General features: G+C 40.2%; 1 protein-coding gene across 7 annotated transcripts in view; it reads left to right on the top strand.

The window, feature by feature from the left end:
* Positions 1-2054: 2054 nt before the first annotated feature.
* NKTR (natural killer cell triggering receptor) overlaps positions 2055-18988 on the top strand; it is a 59630-nt gene continuing 42696 nt past the window's right edge. For 3 of the 7 annotated variants that reach the window (XR_010319027.1, XM_010589904.3, XM_023547832.2), the window contains exons 1-2: positions 2055-2162; positions 2339-2419. Coding sequence is in view for 2 of the 7 variants with exons in the window: in XM_010589904.3 (XP_010588206.3) it covers positions 2362-2419 (58 nt within the window). In the remaining 5 variants the exon portion in view is untranslated. Of the gene's footprint in view, positions 2163-2338; positions 2420-4872; positions 6056-10699; positions 10782-18988 lie in introns of those variants that run through there. The other 4 variants (XM_064274734.1, XM_064274733.1, XM_064274735.1 and 1 more) reach the window with 3 other exon arrangements.

Genomic DNA, 18988 nt, shown 5'->3' with positions numbered 1-18988 from the left:
ATCCTTCTAACTCAGAACTGAAGTGACTCCCAAAGTTCACCTTTCAGCCAAAGATTAGACAGGCTTATAAAGCAAAGAATAACACATGTGAGAAATGTGTTCCTTACCTCTATCAAATATAGGAGACCAAATGGACAAGACCTGCCCAAAAGCAAAGAAGTCAGGAAGGGACAGGAAAACTGGACAAATGGACACATGGAACCCAAAGTGGAAAGGGCGAGAGTGTTGACACATTGTGCGGATTGCAACTGATGTTATGAAACAACTTGTGTATAAATTTTTGAATGAAAAACTTACTTGCTCTGTAAACCTCCACCTGAAGAGCATGCACGCACGCGCACACACACACACACACACATAAAACCTAAGAAGGGCAGCTCTACTCTGTAATACATGAGGTCACTATGAGTTGGAATCTACCAGATGGCAACGGGAAAAATAAATCATTAGCTGTGATATCATAAGGAAAATCAGATCCAGGATCACTAGTTTTTCAATTCAACCTAGGTTACAAGTCAAAATCCTGGAGACTGTTCCTCTGATAGAGATACTGACTTCTCAGGGAGGTAGTACTTAAAAGCTCTGACAGGGAAAGCACTTCCATGATGGTGTAGAAATGTCAAAGGTCAGACTGTGCTTCATGCAGGTTGCACAGGTACAGAAACACTTTAGAAACCAAGCAAACCTGATTTTGAGATTTACTATAAGGCTACAATTAAAAACTGTGGCACTGGCATAAAGATAGACATATAGACCAATGGAATGGAATAGAGTTCAGGAGTAAATCCATAAATATGTGGCTACAAAGCCAATGTAGTTCAATAGAGAAAAGTCAGTTTTTTCAACAAATGTCGATGGAATTACTGTATTATCTCTACAAAAGGGGGGGGGGAAGAACCTCAACCCCTACCTCACACCATACAAAAAAATGAATTCTAATAGATCGAAGACCTAAATGTAAATGGTAAAACTATAAAATTTCTAGATGAAAATATAGCAGAAAACTCGTCAGAAGGTTGCAGTAGGCAAGATATTTCTTAGCACAGAAAAAGCACAAACCATAAAAGAAAATAAATGATAAATTCACTTCTCCAAAATTAAAAACTGCTTTACAAAACCCACCGTCAAAACAATGAAAAGACAAGACACAGACTGGGAGAAAATATTCAAAATCGTATACTAGCTAACAAAATCGTATACTAGCTAACAAAAAGAGTTGTATCCGAAACACACAAGAACTTTTACACTCAATAATAGACAAAGAACCTGATTAAAAAATAAGCACAGAACTCCCGAAGTGGCACTTCACAAAAGAAGTTGTAGAATGGCCAGTAAACCATAAGGACAGAAATTATCCCAGTGACGCTGGAGCGAAACCGTGAACGAAATGAAGGGACACAGTGTAATGAGAACATTGCCTTCGGAGTGGAGCAAACAGTCTAATATTAGAATACTTTTCATAGCTACTTTCTGCGAGAAAAAAAAAAAAAGCCAAAACATCTACCTTGGCTTACTAAACCTCAACAACTTAACTCACAGAACTCCTTCGCTCCTGTTCAAAACGCAGAAGCCTGGCAATACTGCGAAGTGCTGGTAAGTTTACGGCCCTGAGAGAGGAAGGAGGAGCCCTGGTGGCGCAGTGCTTAAAGCGATCACTGCTAACCCCAAAAAAGTCGGCAATTCGAAACCACCAGCGCCTGGACGGGAGAAAGATGTGGCAGTCCTCTTCGGTAGAGATTTACCGCCTCGGAAACCCTATTGGGCCGCCATGGGTGCGATCCACTCAACCGCAATGCGTAGGTGGGTGGGTAGGAAAGAAGACCATGCTGTAGAGAGCGCATGCGCGACTGAGGCTCCGCCTGGGCGTCTCCCTCTAATAGTAGGGGAAGTGGGCGGGGCAAAAAGACCGGCGCAGGTACAGAAGGGCAGGCTGGGGGCCCCTCGAGATTGCCCAGGCACGCCCATGCGCACGCCCCCTCCGGTTAACCACCCCCTTCGAGACTGTGCTCTCGCGGCATTTGTCCCGACTCTCGCGGTATTTAGCGTGGCACCTGGAGGTTGGGCCCGGGGGTGGCGGTCCGTTAGTGGCGTTGGGTTCTGGCCACGGTGGCAGCGTTGTTTCTTCTGCTCACGGAGAGCCACTCAGGCTGGAGGCCGGCCAGGTGAAGAGCTCCCTCGCGTGTGTCTGTGTGCGCGCTGCCAGGGGACCCGGAGGCCCGGGGCGGGAGGGGCCCCCGTCTCGGCCTCCTCCTCTGTCGCGATAGGCCGGCGCGAGGCGACCTGGCGCGGGCTTCGCCGCAGCCCCCGCCTTGACCGCTTTCCTCCCCGTCTCTCGTAGCTCTTGCAGCCGCCTCGGTCGCGATGGGGGCGCAGGACCGGCCGCAGTGCCACTTCGACATCGAGATCAACCGGGAGCCGGGTGAGCCGGAGACTGGGGAGTCCTGCGGGGCCTGGGCTTGCCTGGGCGAAGGGGAGGGGTCTGTCGTCATCAACCCTCCCCCAAACCTTTTAGAGAGGGTTGGCGCGTCACCTTTCTCTTTTCTCCAGAGAGAAAATCGGTGGAGAGGAGGGTGGTCGGTGTACCACCGCTACGCTACTCGTAGTTCCGGCCTCACCCTCTCAAACCTTACGCCCCCTTGCGCCCCCAGGCTGAGCCCTCATACCCCCACCTGGTGCCAAGAAAGAGGGTACAAGCCTTTTTTGCGAGTTTTTTTTTTCTCTCCCATTGTTTCTAGGAGGGAAACACTCTTGATTCTGGTTTCTGTATCTTTTTCTTTTTGCTTTTAAGTTTGGACTCGCACAATTTATGGTCCCTATGGTAACCGCCCCCCTTTCCCCTTAAGAATTTTTCGCGAGAGTTTCTTGGTTCGTAGGGAAATGGCCAAGCTAACATCCGGTGTGATAAACCAGAGCATTCCAAAACGACAGAATTGCAGCGTGCGTGCACTTAACGTTAATGGTTAGAATTTAACCATTCATTAGTATATTTTGTCAAAAATAAAATATTTTCCCCAAATCAAAATCAGTTGTTTCATTCTAAGGAGCAGAGTGTAGAGCTCCAAACTGTTTTGTTTTTGCTTTTTTGTCGTATGTGGCAAAAGTTTTAATTGGAGGCATATATGTTGTCTTTATGCAGCATTTTGTTAAGATTCTTGAGAGCTGTTGCTCTAACGATCTAGGTATATGGCAGGGAGTAAAACAAAGACCTCTCCTGTTTGTAGTTTATATTCTATTGGGGGAAGACAGACAGTAAACTAGGGGAAAAAATATAGTGGCTTGTAGTAGGGGTACTATTTTAATAGATTCGTTAGGGAATGCCACTTTGAGATGACAATTAAGCAGAGACATCTGAAGGAGATGAAGTGAGTCATGTGGCTATCTTTGAGGAGATCCCTCCTGGTAGTTGTTAACTACTGAGCTGGCCCCCAATCCCTGGCCACTCCCTGCTCAGCTGAATAAAACACTGCCAGGTCCTGCACCTTCCCCGAGGTTAGTTGTGGATTGGACTGTTGTGAATCAAAGGGTTTTTGTTGGCTGATTTTTGGAAGTAGAGTGGTAGGCCTCTCTTCCTCCCAGAACTTCCGGACCTAGTTCATCTTGATCTTGAAGTTCTGCTGAAACCTGTTCAGCATCGTAGCAGTGCTCAAGCCTCCACTGACAGATAGGTGCTAGCCACACATGAGGTGCACTGGCCAGGAGTCAAACTCAGGTCTCCTGCATGAAGGCTAAGATTCTCCTGAATCACCGATGCCCTTATATTCCTGTTAGTAGCCACTTGGTATCAAGCCGATTCCAACTCATGGTGACCCCATGTGTTTCAGAGTAGAACTGCACTCAGTAGGGTTTTCAATTTCTGTGGTCTGTCAGAATTAGATCACCAGGCCTTTCTTCTGAGGTAGATTTGAATCAGCAGCCTTTCGGTTAAGTAGCCAAATGCTTGTTTTTGCCATCCATTGTCTCCTATTCCTGGTAAAGGGAACAATTATTACAAAGACCAAGGAGGGAGAGTGCTTGTCATGTTTGAGGAACAGCAAGGAGGCCAGGGTGGCTGGAGTAGGGTTGGGAAGAGAGTAGTGGGAGATGGCTTGTAGCCCATAGTAAGGACTTTGACTCAGTGAGATAGGAAAGCACTGGAGAGTTTTGAGCAAAGAAATGATGTGAACTTAGAAATTTTGTTGTGTTCTGTAGGTTTTAGTTCTCTCTTTAATGTTTTGAGCCTTAACGGATCTTAACCCTTCTTCCATAAAGAAATTTTTAAGAATTAAAAATAATAGTCCCCTGAAAAGTAGAAGTAAAATGCACAGTGATTCTGTAATCATGTTAAGTACTCCTTTCCTAGTACATGTTCAGATCCTAGATTTGGAAATAACTTTTCTTATGAAAAATCTTCAAAACATACTTGGTAAATGTTCAGTGAACTTCAGTCCCCACCAGCCAGTACAATTCATTATAATACCATTCTGGTAGAAGTGACTGGCACTCTTGAGAACACTAAACCGTATATAAAACAAGAAATCTTCATATTGTTTTAGGTTGAATCATTTGAAAATTGTCTGTTTCATATGGCCTGATCTCATATATAATATTTCTCTAACGCTTTTCATGTGTTGCCTAAATAGTAAATAGTTTTATACAGCTTTAAAGGATTACTTCAGTTGTAATTATGAGAGCCCTGGTGGTGTGGTTAAGCACTTGACAGCTAGCCATTAGGTTGGCAGTTTGAACCCACTAGCCGCTCTGTAGAAGAAAGTTGCGGCAGTTTGTTTCCGTAAAGATTACAACCTTGGAAACCCTATGGGGCAGTTCTACTCTGTCCCATAGGCTTGCCATGAATCGGAATCGACTAGACGGTAATGGTTTTGTTTTTTGTAGGATTTTAACCATTCTAAAAAAAAGTGATCCAACAGAAAGCGGAAATTATTGAATAATATCATTAATATCACACTCAAGTAAAACTTTGCCGAATATCATTCAAAAGCGGTTGCAGCAGTACATTGACAAGGAACTTCCGGAAGTTCAAGCTGGATTCAGAAGAGGACGTGGATGAGAGATATCATTGCTGCTGTTACATGGATCTTGGCTGAGAGCAGAGAATACCAGAAAGATGTTTACCTGTGTTTTATTGACTGTGCAAAGGCATTCGACTGTGTGGATCATAACAAATTATGGATAACATTGTGAACAATGGAAATTCCAGAACTCTTAATTGTGCTCATGCAGAACCTGTGCAAAGACCAAGAGGCAGTCATTTGAACAGAACAAAGGGGTCCTGAGTGGTTTAAAATCAGAAAACGTGCGTCAGGGTTGTATTCTTTCACTATACTTATTCATTCTGTGTGCTGAGCAGATAACCTGAGAAAGTGGGCTATATGAAGAAGAACTCAGCGTCAGGATTGGAGGAAGACTCATTAATGACCCGCGATGCGCATATGACGCAATTTTGCTTGCTGGACGGGAGAAGGACTTGAAACACTTCTGATGAAAATCAAAGATTACAGCTTTCAGTGTGGATTACAGCTCAACATAAAGAAAACAAAAATCTTCACAACTGGATGATTAAGCAATATCATGATAAATGGAGAAAAGATTGAAGTTGTCAAGGATTTCTTTTTACTTGGATCCACAGTCAACACCCATGGACGTAGCAGTCAAGAAATCAAAAGACGTATTGCATTGGGCAGATCTGCTGCAAAAGACTTCTTTAAAGTGTTAAAAAGCAAAGATGTCACTTTGAGGACTAAGGTGCATCTGACCCAAGCCGTGATATTTTCAGTTGCCTCATATGCATGTGAAAGCTGAACAATGAATAAGGAAGACTGAAGAAGAATTGATGCCTTTGAATTATGGTGTTGGCAAAGAATATTGAATATACCATCGACTGCCAGAAGAATGGACAAATTTGTCTTGGAAGAAGTACAGCCAGAATGTTCTTCAGAAGAAGACTGGCAAGACTTCATCTCGCATACTTTGGACATGTTACCAGGAGGAATCAGTCCCTGGAGAAGGATATCATGCTTGGTAGAGGGTCGGCGAAAAACAGAAGACCTTCAGTGAGGTGAAGTGACACAGTGGCTACAACAGTGGGCTCAAACGTAGCAATGATGGTGGGGGTGACTCTAGATGGGGCAGTGTTTCGTTCTGTTGTACGTGGGGTCACTATGAGTCAGAACTGACTAGACAGCACCTAGCAACAACATGTGTCATTGGGAGTTCCTGAGTGATGCAGTGGTTAGTGCACTTGGCTGCTAACTGAAAGGTTGGTGGTTTAAGCCCACCCAGAGGCACCCAGGAAAAAAAGCCTGGCAGCCTACTTCCAAAAAATCAACCATTAAAAACCTTACAGAGCACAGTTCTACTCAAACATACAGGGTTGCCATGAATTGAAATTGACTTGATGGCAATTGGTTTACTGATTATATGTGTCATTGAGTACTTATTCAAATAATGCTCTTATGATATAGTTAATAATTCACTGGTTGTAAATACCAAGTGGCGCCCTGGGGGGTACATTGGCTAAGAGATCAGCTGCTAACCAAAAGGACGGCAGTTTGAATCCACCAGCTGCTCCTTGGAAACCATGTGGGGCAGTTCTGCTCTGTCCTGTAGGGTCGCTAGGAGTTGGAATTGACTTGATGGCAAATTTTTTTTTTTTAATACAAAGGAATCTCTTTGATTTACTTTGGTAAGTGAAGATCAGATCAACGTGTATTGATAAAAATTTTGTTGAATACAGCACAGTATATATTCTTTTCCATTACTATTAATGGAAATGTGTATATTTTATGGCATGTTAGTTAACTTTAAAATTTGGCCAAGTGAATGCAGGTATGTATTAAAAGAGGAAGTGTCTGTAAATTTGTGAGTTTTTCTCTGTGAGTCCAATAAAACAGCTCCTGTTTGAAATAATTATAGGCCTGTTCCTTATAAATTTTTTCAGTTTTTTTTTTTACTATGAATTTGACTTCTTTACTAGGTATGGGACTATTAATATTGTCTGTTCCTCCTTGGATGGGTTTTATGAAATTGCTCCGTTTTATTTATGTTGTTGAATGTAATTGCATAGAATTATTTTTAATAGTCCTTATTCTTTTAATAAATGTGGAGTATGTAGTAATATCTCCTCTTTCATTTTTAACAGTGGTAGTTTGTGTCTTGCCTTTTTTTCCTTGGTCAGTCTGGCTTAGAGGTTTATCAATTTGATTATCTTTAAAAGAAGCTGGTTTTGGTTTCATTGATTTTTTTGTTTTTGTTTTCATTCACTGATTCTTCTGTTTGCTTAGGGTTTATTTTGTACCTTTTCTTCTTGTTTTTTAAAGTGGACCTTAGATTGTTATTTGAGATCTTTTGTTTTTAGCTTCAGCATTTAGTGCTCTTTGTTACCGTCTATGTGAGGGAAATTAAATACCCCATCCTACAAATTTTGATATGTTGTGTTTTCATTTTCTTTCAGTTAAAAATATTGTCTAATTTCCCTTGAGACCTACTCTTTGACATGTAAACTGTTTAGAAGTGTTTTAATTTCCATGTACTTGGGTATTTTCCTTTAGCAGTTATTTTAAAGCAATTTTCCTGGGAGCAAATTGCCTCTTTTTCCTTCATCTGAGAATATTTTCATTTTGCCTTCAATTAATTGGTCATCAAGTTCACTGAGTTTTTCCTCTGTCATGCTCATTTTGCTGTTGAGCCCATCCAGTGAATTTTTTGTTGTTGTTATTTTTCAGTTTTAAAATTTCCGTTTGGTTCTTGAGGCTTTCTGTGTTTCCATTCATTTCAAGAGTGTGTCCCTTTACTTGGTGGAGTATGGCTTTAATAGCTGCTTTAAAGTTTTCGTGTGATAAATCCAACATCTGTGTCATCTTGAGGTGGTTATCTTTTATTATCTTTTCCATTATGAGAAGTTGAGATTTTCCTGACTGTATATAATTTTGGATTCTACCTTGGACATTTTGAATGTAATGCTGTGTGACCCTGGGTCTAGTTTAAATCATATGGAGAATGTTGTGTTTTGTTGTCGTTGTTGTTATTGTTTTAGCAAGCATTTGTCCTGGTTAGGTTCAAACTGCAAGTTTCTGCCCACCTTCTCTGGGCTGTGGTTTCATTGCCAGTTCGGTTTTCAGAGACTTTAGCAGTACTACTCATATTTGTCCCCCATATGTGTCACGTAGTGGCTAGTCTGGGATTTGGGTAGTGCTCTACTTTTTTTTTTTTTTTTTTTCTACGCAGTAGTTTGTTATCCAGTCCACACATCATAGTTCAGGGTTGAGCCTAGGAGTTCACATACAACTTATTGTTTTCTTGAGCTCCCTGTTCTTTGCGATCTCCCTCAGCACTTTATGACTGTCAGCCTCCCCAGCCCTCCCCCTTTTTCCTTGTCTTCTGGCTAGAAAGCCAGGACCTTAATTTCCCTGCCCTGTTGTGTTCTTCCCATGACTCTGTCTGCCTCTGGGGCTAAGTAACAAAAGGATAGAGAGAGTGAAAAAGCAACGGGGATTTTTCCATGTGTTTGGGATTTTTTTGGATGAGTTCCTCTAATCAGAGAGAATGGTTCCCCTCTCTTAGAGTTTCACATGCTTGCCCAGTGACCACTGCTCCTACTGGGATTGCCACTGCAAGATTTCCTGGGGGCTGGGCATGAGAGAATGGAAAAAACAAATCAAACCCAGGATATTTCCCTCATTTTCTGTTACCCGAAGGGATCTTCTTTCTACTTCCTATACAAGAGATAGAGGACTTCTCTTTGAGCTCTTTCTTGCTGTACCTGGCGCACAGTTCTGAGTTTCAGGTAACTTTTGATGCCAGGCCAAAAGATAGCAGAGAAAAAACATAACAGGAAATTTATTACCAGTTTGGCCCTTGGAATTCTGGTTTCCTTCTTCGGTTTGCCTGCTACCATTTATTTTTCAGTCCTCAGGTAGTTACTCTATGCAGTCTTTCCAGGAATTTTTAGCTGTGTTCAGTGAAAACATAGGGTAGGATATACCTATAACTTCTTATAAATTTTTAAAGGTGTTAACTCGTAAAAATTAGCTGATCTTTTTTAATTGTCTGTAGGTAAATGCAGGAGCCCTGGTGGCGTAGTGGTTAAGCACTCAGCTACTAACCAAAAGGTTGGTGGTTCAAACCCACCAGCTGCTTCATGGGAGAAAGATGTAGCTTCTGTCAAGATTTACAGCCTTGGAAACCCTATGGGGGCATTTCTACTTTGTCCTATAGAGTCGCTGTGAGTTGGATTCGGCTCGATGGCAGTGGGTTTTTGGTATAGGTAAATTCACATTTCCCTATGGCATCTGCTTTTTTTGTATGAAATGTGATAACCAGTTTAGAAATAAAGATATGAAAGCCTCATTGACACCTTTTTTTCCCCCCCCCCAGACAGTCTCACCCTTGTCTGGTTAAATGCTACTTTTCTAGGGTTGTTACTGGTTGGTTAAACCAAAGACCTCTCAGGGCAGAAGTGAAACAGTTTTCCTCTTCTTTGGTGCCTCTGGAACTTTCCTTTTCCTCGCCTTCTTATTCAGATTTTTGTATCAAGAAATGGCATATTGGAGCCCAGGGGATCAAGTTCTAGCTATCTATTGCCAACTGATCTAAGCCAATTTAGTCAAGAACAGATTCTTTCTTAGTAGATATTGGGAGTCACCAATAAGGATAGCGAGGGCTGTAGTTCACACCTGTCACAGTCTTGCTACCAGGGTACAATGAATAAGCTACATTTTGCCACATAGACATTTACTGACAGGCAAGTACACACACACCCACGTTATACAACCAGTAAGTTTGATGAAATTCCAGTTCTGTCATTTTCAGTGCTGTAACCACTCCTTTTTTGAAAGATTCTTGCCTTTCAAAAATTATCATGTGAATCTTTCAGCATTGGACAGCCAGAATCCTCCAAAATCAGTGACTAGACTAAGACCTTTTTGGTAGATCGAACCTTAAACTCCATTCCAAAGGGTGAAAGAGTCTTGAGACTCAAATGTCCTGTTAATGCAAGGGTATGGTATGCTGTAAATGTTTTTACTATATTCTGAACATCATTAATTTATCAATAAAAGCCAGTCTCTAACATTCATGTCGCTAATTACAAAGCCTCCGGTTGACTAGAGATAAAGATAGCTAAAACACTTTTAAAAGCTACCTTTGAATTGTGGCGTCTGATTAAATACGAGCTATTACCCTTGGAGGGTGTTTCTTTCTGCTTAAGGTATGGTTTTAAAACTAATAACCCTCTGTTACTTCAGAATGTCTATGCTAGGTATTGTAGAATATATTACAGTTGTCACACTTGCGACATTGTAGGAAGAGGCTTAGTGTAGACCTGTGGTTTACAAAGTGTGAGACTCAGGGTCAAACTTAGGATGTCCTTTGGTTTTTTTTACTCCCATTCTTCAGTGTACGATAAAGTTTCTCAGAGGCTACATGGCATGTGATGTCACACAGATTGAATGCAGAAGCAGATTGGAGAATCTAGCTGTTGTCTATTGAGTCAGACATTGAAGAGATTTGAGAAAATGTAAAACATCTCTCTAAATTCCTTATTTTCGAAAATAGAAATTACTAAAAATATTTATGATGACATAGAATGAGTTTAATACCTCTGTTTAAAAATGGATATGTTTAAATTTCTGAGATGATAAATATTAGATATACCAGTTGCAGTTGAATTGGTTCTGACTTATGGCGACTCCATGTGTTTCAGAGTGGAATTGTGCTCCACAGGGTTTTCAATGGCTGTGATCTTCCGGAAGTAGCTCGCCAGGCTCCTTCTAAGGCACCTGCAGGTAGATTCAAACCACCACCCTTTCAGTTAGTAGCCAAGTGCTTAACAATTTGTGCCATCGATAACCCATCTAAAAACTTCTTCAGAGTCCTGAGTAGTTTAGAATATAAAACATTCCAAGACTAAAAAGTTTGAGAACTGCTGTTGTAGACTAATGCTTTTACAGAACTCAAACTTTGGGCTTTATCCACAAACTTTTAAAAAACTTGTTTGGAAATAATTTTAAAAAGTTGAAAAACTGCAGGAAAAAGAATGCCCATCTGCCCTTTACCCAGATTCACGTATTTACAGTTTATCCCATTTGCTTTTTTCATCTCTTTATTTCCCTCTGCATACACATCATTTTCTTCTGGACCACTTGAGGGTAAGTTACCTGTATCACAGCCCTTTGTTCATGAATACTTTGTTGTGAATAGGGATTTTTTTTACATACACCCACCACTCGCTTATCGACAGGTTAGGTTCCAAAGACCAGGTTGTTACGCGGAAAATGGCATTATGTGAAAATGGAGAATGACCACATCATTATAAAACCAAAACCCAACCCAGTGCCGCCTATACATCATTATGTAACTGCCAAATTACTTCATCCCACAACTGCCAAACCACTGAAAATCGTGGCCCAGCCAAGTTGACACATAACCTTAACCATCACAGCCAATGTTATTTTTGCCTTGGCCCTCAGCATTCTTTACTGCCAGACATACATTGTTAATGTGCAAAATGGGTAGTACATTTTTACTGTTGTCATAAATGTGAAACATTGGATAACAAAGATCGTCGATAAGTAAGGAGTAGGTATTTTCACAGTAGTTTTCAACTTTATGAATTTACATTAATAAAATAATCTACCATCTATATCCCATTTTTGTCAGTTGACCTAGTAATAATATTTATAGCAGTCTTTCCAACGCAAAATCCAATCTAGGGGTAAGATATTACATTTAACTGTCATGCCTCTTTAAAAAACAAAACCAAACCCGTTGCCATCGAGTTGATTCCGGTTCATAGCAACCCTGTAGTACAGAGTAGAACTGCCCCATAGAGTTTCCAAGGAGTGCCTGGTGGATTCGAACTGCCGGCCTTTTGGTTAGCAGTTGTAGCATTTAACCACTATGCTACCTCTTTCGCTCCCTTTAATCTGGAACATATCAACAACCCCCTTTTTTTTTTTTTTTTTGTCTTTTATGACATTGACATTTTAAAAGATACCATCGCCCTTCACCTTTTTAAAATAGAACATTCCTCGTTTTTTATTTGATGTTTAAACTTGATTTTTGAAAGTGATAACCAGAGTAGTTTTCCTTAAAGGAATGAGTGACTGGGGAATTTCTTCCTTATTTGGGCCTCAGAGCAATGTCATAAAACCCTGGCAATTTATCAAAAGAAATAAAAATGGGGATGCAATTGAAATGGGTATTTTATCTTACTGCTTGAGTCATCTGGATCCCGGAAACTGAATTGAAAATGTGTCCACAGTAAACATTGTAAAAGATTTTGTAGTGATACTAAAAAATTAGTTTTAAGTAAAGAGACAACTTAGGAGTCAGATGTTTCAGTGCTAGTTAAGACCTTGGGCAAGCCATTTAACCTCTCTGTAAAATGGAATGGATACCCTGGTGGCGTAGTGGTTAGGTGCTACGGCTGCTCACCAAAGGTCAGCAGTTTGAATTCACCAGGTTCTTCTTGGAAATTCCATGTGGCAGTTCTACTCTGTCGCATAGGTCGCTGTGGGTCAAAATCGACTCAACTGCAGTGAGTTTGGTTTTTTTGGTTTAAAGTGGAAATACTATACAGCTTTGTCTTAATTTGATTCTAAACATGGCAAAATTTGCCTATATTCAAAATTACTCTTTAAACCTTAGACCCACACTCAAACTAGCTCATACCTTGAGATGCCTTGTGGGATCTGATTTGTACTGCAGGAGCAGGAGAGCTGCATCTCCTATCTCAGGCTCACCTTGGGTCATAACCTCATGAGTAGAGTAGCTGGATGCAGTGGCCGGCATTATTTAAAAAATCTCAATTCTTACATGCTCATAAGTAAAATAGGTCTTCAGTGTAATACCCAACCCACTGCTGTCCAGTCAATTCTGACTTACAGTGACCCTATAGATAGAGTAGAAACCCTGGTGACGTAGTGATTAAGAGCTACGGCTGCTAACCAAAAGGTCGGCAGTTCGAATCTACCAGCCGTTCCTTGGAAACTGTGGGACAGTTCTATTCTGTCCTGTAGGGTTGCTGTGAGTTGGAATTGACTCGACGGCAGTGGGTTTGGGTTTTTTATTTAATACACAAGGGAAGAACTGCCCATAGGGTTTCTAAGGCTGTCAATCTTTACAGAAGCAGACTGCCGTATCTCCCTCCTGCAGAGCGGCTGGTAGCTTCGAACCGCTGACTTTTTGGTTAGCAGCTGAGCACTTTAACCACTGTGCCACCAGGGCTCCTCTTCAGTGTAATAATGTCCACATAATAATATGGGGAAAATTAAGTAATACAGCCACCTGTATTATAGCAGTGTGTTTTTGTAACATGAATTTACTGTAATGGGATGGATTAATTAAGGACATCATTTTTAATCGGGCAGACTGCTGTTTGTGTTATAATCAGATAACCAGGTGGGAAACTAGTAACGTGGGAGGGAAGGGTAGTTGCACAGCACTGCCACTTGTCTGTCATAACAGGGATTTGAAAGGCCACAGGACTGTGCTCATGACAGTGCTAGGAAGGGGGGCAAAGGTGAGGTGTGATCATTTGTAAGATTTTCTTAGTTATGTTCAGGTTTTGTAACACACACTTAGAGCCAAAATTATGCCTTTATCATTAATACTCCTAAAGAAAAAAACTCATTTTTACTGCAATCTAAAGTTCCCTTGTCCCTCATCTCCTTTTTTCCTATGGAAACAGTTGTTTTTATACGTGATTTTTGGTAATGGCAATGTTTTTTAAAATTCTGTCATGTTATTACAGAGCAGACTGCGTTTGTAAAACACCTAGCATAGCATCTGGTACGGACCGCTTTAATTAGTGCATGGCCGTGAGCGTGGGTCCTGAGCCAAGTCAGGAACTCTCATATTAACGTATTAATGCAGACAGACCCTTGTAGATTAAGCCTCTTTGTTTACATTTTTAGAAAAAGCTTGTTTCAGGTTTCTACAAGCAAGAAGGAATTTTTTTCTTTTTCCTTAGGGTTCGGAAAATCCCAGTAATAACACCAACCCTGACTGGATGGTTTGAGGCAAACTCTTCGGGGTTTTTATAGGGATTCGGAGAGGAGAAAGTTCACTTTGTTGTTGTTATTAGCTACCATCAAGTCAGCCTGACTCACAGTGACCCTATGCACAGTGGAATGATAGCTGCCTGGACTGTTGTATTCACAGTGTTTTCGTTGGCTTTTTTTTTTTTTTTTTTCTCCAGTAGATTACAGGCCTTTCTTGTTAGTTTTCTGAAAGTGTTTCAGTGTCATAGCAACATGCATCTTCCTTTACCTTTCCTTCCTCTGCCCCAAGACTCCAAGTAAAATATACATAGATTTTTTTTTCCCTCACTTTTTTGCTTTAACATAGGCTAGCTGTTTTCCTCTTCTAACCCCAACCAGTTTGAGTCCCTGTTCTTTTCTGTTACTTTTCCAGAGTTGTTGAGAGAGAATTCTGACATTAGCAGTGTGAGCTATCTTTCATACTGTAAGTATGATTTCTTACAGTTTTGATTTGTTTATCATTTACTTAGAGTTTTGAGGAGAATGGAAACCAAGGTTGTTATCCTTCAGCTCTGGAGAGTCTTAAAGCTTTCCAGAGGGTGTATCGTTCAACCTAAACTCTCATAGAACATAGCACTTACACAGATGATCAGGTACCTAGCAAACACTTATCTTACTGGGAAAAAAGAGTGAAAGCAAATTGGAAATAAAAAGATTTTTTTAGGTAGATGGTGTCTTAGGCTGGGTTCTCTAGAGAAGCAAAGCCGGTAAAGTGAATAAATACATATATAGAGAGATTTATATCAAGGAAATGGCTCACGCAGTTGTAGAGGCTGAAACGTCCCAAGTCCATGTGTCAGGATAGAGGCTTCTCTCAATTCATGTACCTGCCAGGGCTGGCGAACCCAAGATTGGCAGGTCGGAGAGTGGGGCTCCCGCTCTCGGGCTGTGAAGATTGACAGATTCCAAGATCTGCCAATAAGCTGATAGGTCAAGTCCCAAGAACCGGAGGTCAGGCAAACAGGAGGCAGCTGCAGGATCCAGAGTGAGCAAAGAGGCCAGAATGTCTGGTTATGTTTAGATGCAGACCATACCCCCCAGGAAACTCCCCTTCAGCTGATTGGCTACTCACAGCAGATTCAATCATGGGAGTGATCACATATAAACACTGAGAATCATGGCCCAGCCAAGTGGACACACAATCTTAACCATCACAGGCAGAAAGGAGCTCTGACTAGAAAGGGCAAGACTCAGGTGACTTGAGGCGCTGCTTTCAAGTCTTTTCAGTATATAGACAGTCTCTAACTTACGAGGTTCTGTTCCAGCAAGGGCTTCCTCCATCTTAAGTTGGTTCTGAGGTAGGTAGAATACCTTTTTTTGTTTTTTTAAGTTTTCATTATTGTTGCCTTTTATTATCTGTGTCTTTATAAATCCAGTCTTTACTTATCTTTGGGATTTGGATGTGAATGATGACATCAGCAAATTACATACTGCAGCATCTTGTGTAGCACATGTTACTAAAGATGTACAAGTTAAAAAAATGCGCGGTTTTAAGTGCTGGTCATCGTAATTTGAATACATCGTAAGATGGGGGCTACCTGTGTACCTAAAAGTGGAGTTGTTGGATCATACGGTAATTATGTGTTTAACTTTTGAGGGATGTGTTTTTCCCCATAGGTCCCACACTCTTCTGGCTTTTGGTTTTTGTTGCTTTTGAGAATGCTATTTTTATTCCATTACCTTTCCCACTAGTTCTTGTTCATCGTAAGATAAATATGAACAACTTCAATCTCTACTAAATTTCAGTGGGTTCTTTTGTGTTGTGCAGTATATAGGTATGTCTTTCAAATAATAATAAATTTGTCGTTTTTAATTTGTATACCTCATTCTCTTTTCTACTTACACTGGCTAGAATTCTTAGAAAGTGTTAAAAAAAATAAGGATTCTAACAAGGACTTTCGGCTTGTTCCTTTCTTTAATGGGATTAAGACTATACTGGTTTTTTACACTTAAACATAATGCTGGCTGTTGATTTGAAGAGTGTCTGAGCATATATGTGGTATGCTGATGGTTTCCTAATGTTGGATAGTGTTTTTTCTTTTTTTTAAGTGAGATTGTTGTATAGAGTTTTTAATTTGTTTTGCATAATCTTTCCCCGGCCTTGGTTTCAGTGTTATTTTGCTTCATAAAATTTGTTAAGTTTTTTAATCTTTTGCCAAGCTCTGAAATAGTTGAGATAGTGTTACACTTAAATGTTACTTGCAGGGCTTCTGAACTCCTGCCGAGAATTTGCAGTTTTAAAAAATGGTGCTAATGCCGCTGGTTAGGGACCAGTTTTGAGAACCACTAGTGCTGGGTTTAGTGCAGGGGTTCTCAAAGTTTATTATATGTAAAAGTCACCTGGGGATCTTGCTAAAATGTAGATTCTGATTCAGTATATCTGGGATGGAAATGCAAATTCTCAGCCAGGGTTTGATGGAAACCCTATTTACTAGAAGATTAGAAGTAATTCATTCATATAAGGACACTTATGGAAGAACATCCTTTTTGGGTAGTTACAAGAGCAGATAATTAAAGGAACAAGACTTAACAGCATTGTAGTTTTTTTCTTAGGTATGTTGATAGTCCGTATCAACATGAAGTTGTAGTCTGTATTATAATTCTTTTTCCTAAATTTGTGTATTCCTCTTACCTTTTTTTTCCTGAAAGAACCAGTTTTGGGAATTGATCAAGTGTAATATCTGTTTCCTAATTCATTAATTTCAGCTTTAGCTTTTCTGTTTTCCTTAGGTTTATTTATTGCTTTTTAAAAAAATCTTCCTGAGCTGAATGATGAATTTATCTTAAGTTTTATTTGTTAATGAAAATATGTAGGGCTGTATGCACTTACTGGGATAAGGAAGTGGTGTTTAACACTTGACCATGAGATGCCTGGAAGCTCTAGGATCTGGCTTCATTCCCTGATATCCTGTTTCTTATACCTCTTTGTTTCTCTGATCTGTACCAGTATCTTTGTCAACTAACGACATAAGCCAATCAATAAATTCTCTTTGAGCTTTTGGTTTCAACTTGGTACCCTAATTGAGAGTGATATAGAACTGTTTTTTCTAAACATATCTGCAGGATACTTTTAGCTGGGTGTTGATTCATATGCCGTCTGTCTAAATAATTAAAGAGCTGTTTTGGTCTTATATCTTGTTAATGTTTCTTACTATTTATTTTATATCTTTTACTGTGGATTCCTTGTGTCATCCCCCCCAACAGTAACTTGAAAGATGTTTGATATATTTTTAGTTCTGCAAATGTAACTTTAGTGTGCTTAAATCCATAGTTCCTCTTTAATCTACTGCAGCAAAGCCTGTTATTGACTCTCACTATGAGATACGAAGAAATGTACTTTCTCGCATCAATCAACTCAACCCCCTCTTACTGGTTTTTATCGATACTGTGATTTCCCACTGCCTCCCTCCAGTTGTTTTAATTATTCTTACACTGCCAGCACTAAAAGCTCTATTATGTGAGAAAAGTAAGGTGCAATGCAGTGTACATAACACACTTAAAAAAGTATTTCAATATTTGCTTGCATGTACGAAGAAAAACTGGAAAAATACACAAGAAATCGATAAAAGTGATTACCTGTTGACAGGGATGGAAACAAGATCTCTCGTTTTATACCTTTCTCTACTTTTTGATTTTTTTAAAAAATATTTGTATTCTGTTTTTGGTGAAGGTTTATACAGCAGTTTAGGTTCCCATTCAATAATTTCTATACAAATTGTTCAGTGACATTGGTTACATTCTTTTTTTACATTTTTTTCCCTACATTTTATTGATCTTGTCATTGAGAAGATACCCAGCAAAACATACACCAATTCGACAGTTTCTACATGTACAATTTAGGGGCATCGATTACATTCTTTGAGTTGTGCACCCTCGTTTTTTGAGTTGTTCCTCTCTCATTAACATCAACTCACGGTCCCTTAAGGTTCCTATCTAATTTTCCAAGTTGCTGTTACCAGTTTGATAATTCTTAAGCATAATGCTTAAGGCAGACCTTTTTTATTAGTTAAGCTAAACTGTTGTTCAGTTTTAAGATGACTTCAGGGGCTGTTTTTGGTTTAAGGTTTAAAGATTATACCTTAGGGCAGTAGTTTCAGGGGTTCATCCACCCTCCATGGCTCTAGAAAGTCTAGAGTCCATGAATATTTGAAATTCTGTTCTGCGTTTCCCATGTTTTGATCAGGATTCGTCTATGGAATCTTTGATCAAAATGTTCAGTAATGGTAACTGGGCACCATCCAGTTTTTCTGGTCTCATGGCAAAGGAGGCAGTTATTCCTGGAGCCAGGTAGCCCTACATTCCATATCCTCCTCCTATTCCTGACTCTCCTTCCTTTGTTGCTCCAGGTGAATAGAGAACAATTGTTGTGCCTTGTATGGCAGCTTGCAAGCTCTTAAGACCCCAGGCACTGCACGGTGAACTAAGAGGTAGAACAGAAGCACTAACATATTATTAGGCCAGTTAACTGGGATGTCCCATGAAACCATGATCCTAAACCTCCAAATCAAGAAACCAAATCCCATGAGGTATATGGTTGTACATAAGCAGCTTCAGCAGCTACTCTTTTTTTTTTTTTTTGTCATTGTTGTAAATATATCTGTCACACAACTTCTGGCAATTGAGCTTTTTACAAGTGTGCAACTTATTGACAGCAATTACGTAATCAGCTGTGCAACCCTTCCCTTAATCAATGCAATTTTTCTGTCACCGTTTAACTCCCCTTTCCCCCTCCATCTCACCCCTGATAACCACTAATAAGCTTTGGTCTCTGTATATTTCCGTTCTCTTGTCTTTTTGTTTAAGTGAGGTCGTACAATATTTGTCCTTTTGCGATTGGTTTATATTGCTGAGCATAATGTCTTCAAGTTCCATCCATACTGTAGTATGTATCAAGATTTTATTTCTCCTACTGGCTGAGTAGTATTCTGTTGTGTGTATGTATCACATTT

Source organism: Loxodonta africana, chromosome 22 (assembly GCF_030014295.1).
Source record: "Loxodonta africana isolate mLoxAfr1 chromosome 22, mLoxAfr1.hap2, whole genome shotgun sequence".
In the NCBI taxonomy this organism is placed as follows: Eukaryota; Metazoa; Chordata; class Mammalia; order Proboscidea; family Elephantidae; genus Loxodonta; species Loxodonta africana.
The sequence above is the reverse complement of the archived record's forward strand: the minus strand, read 5'-3'. Positions and strand labels throughout refer to the sequence as shown.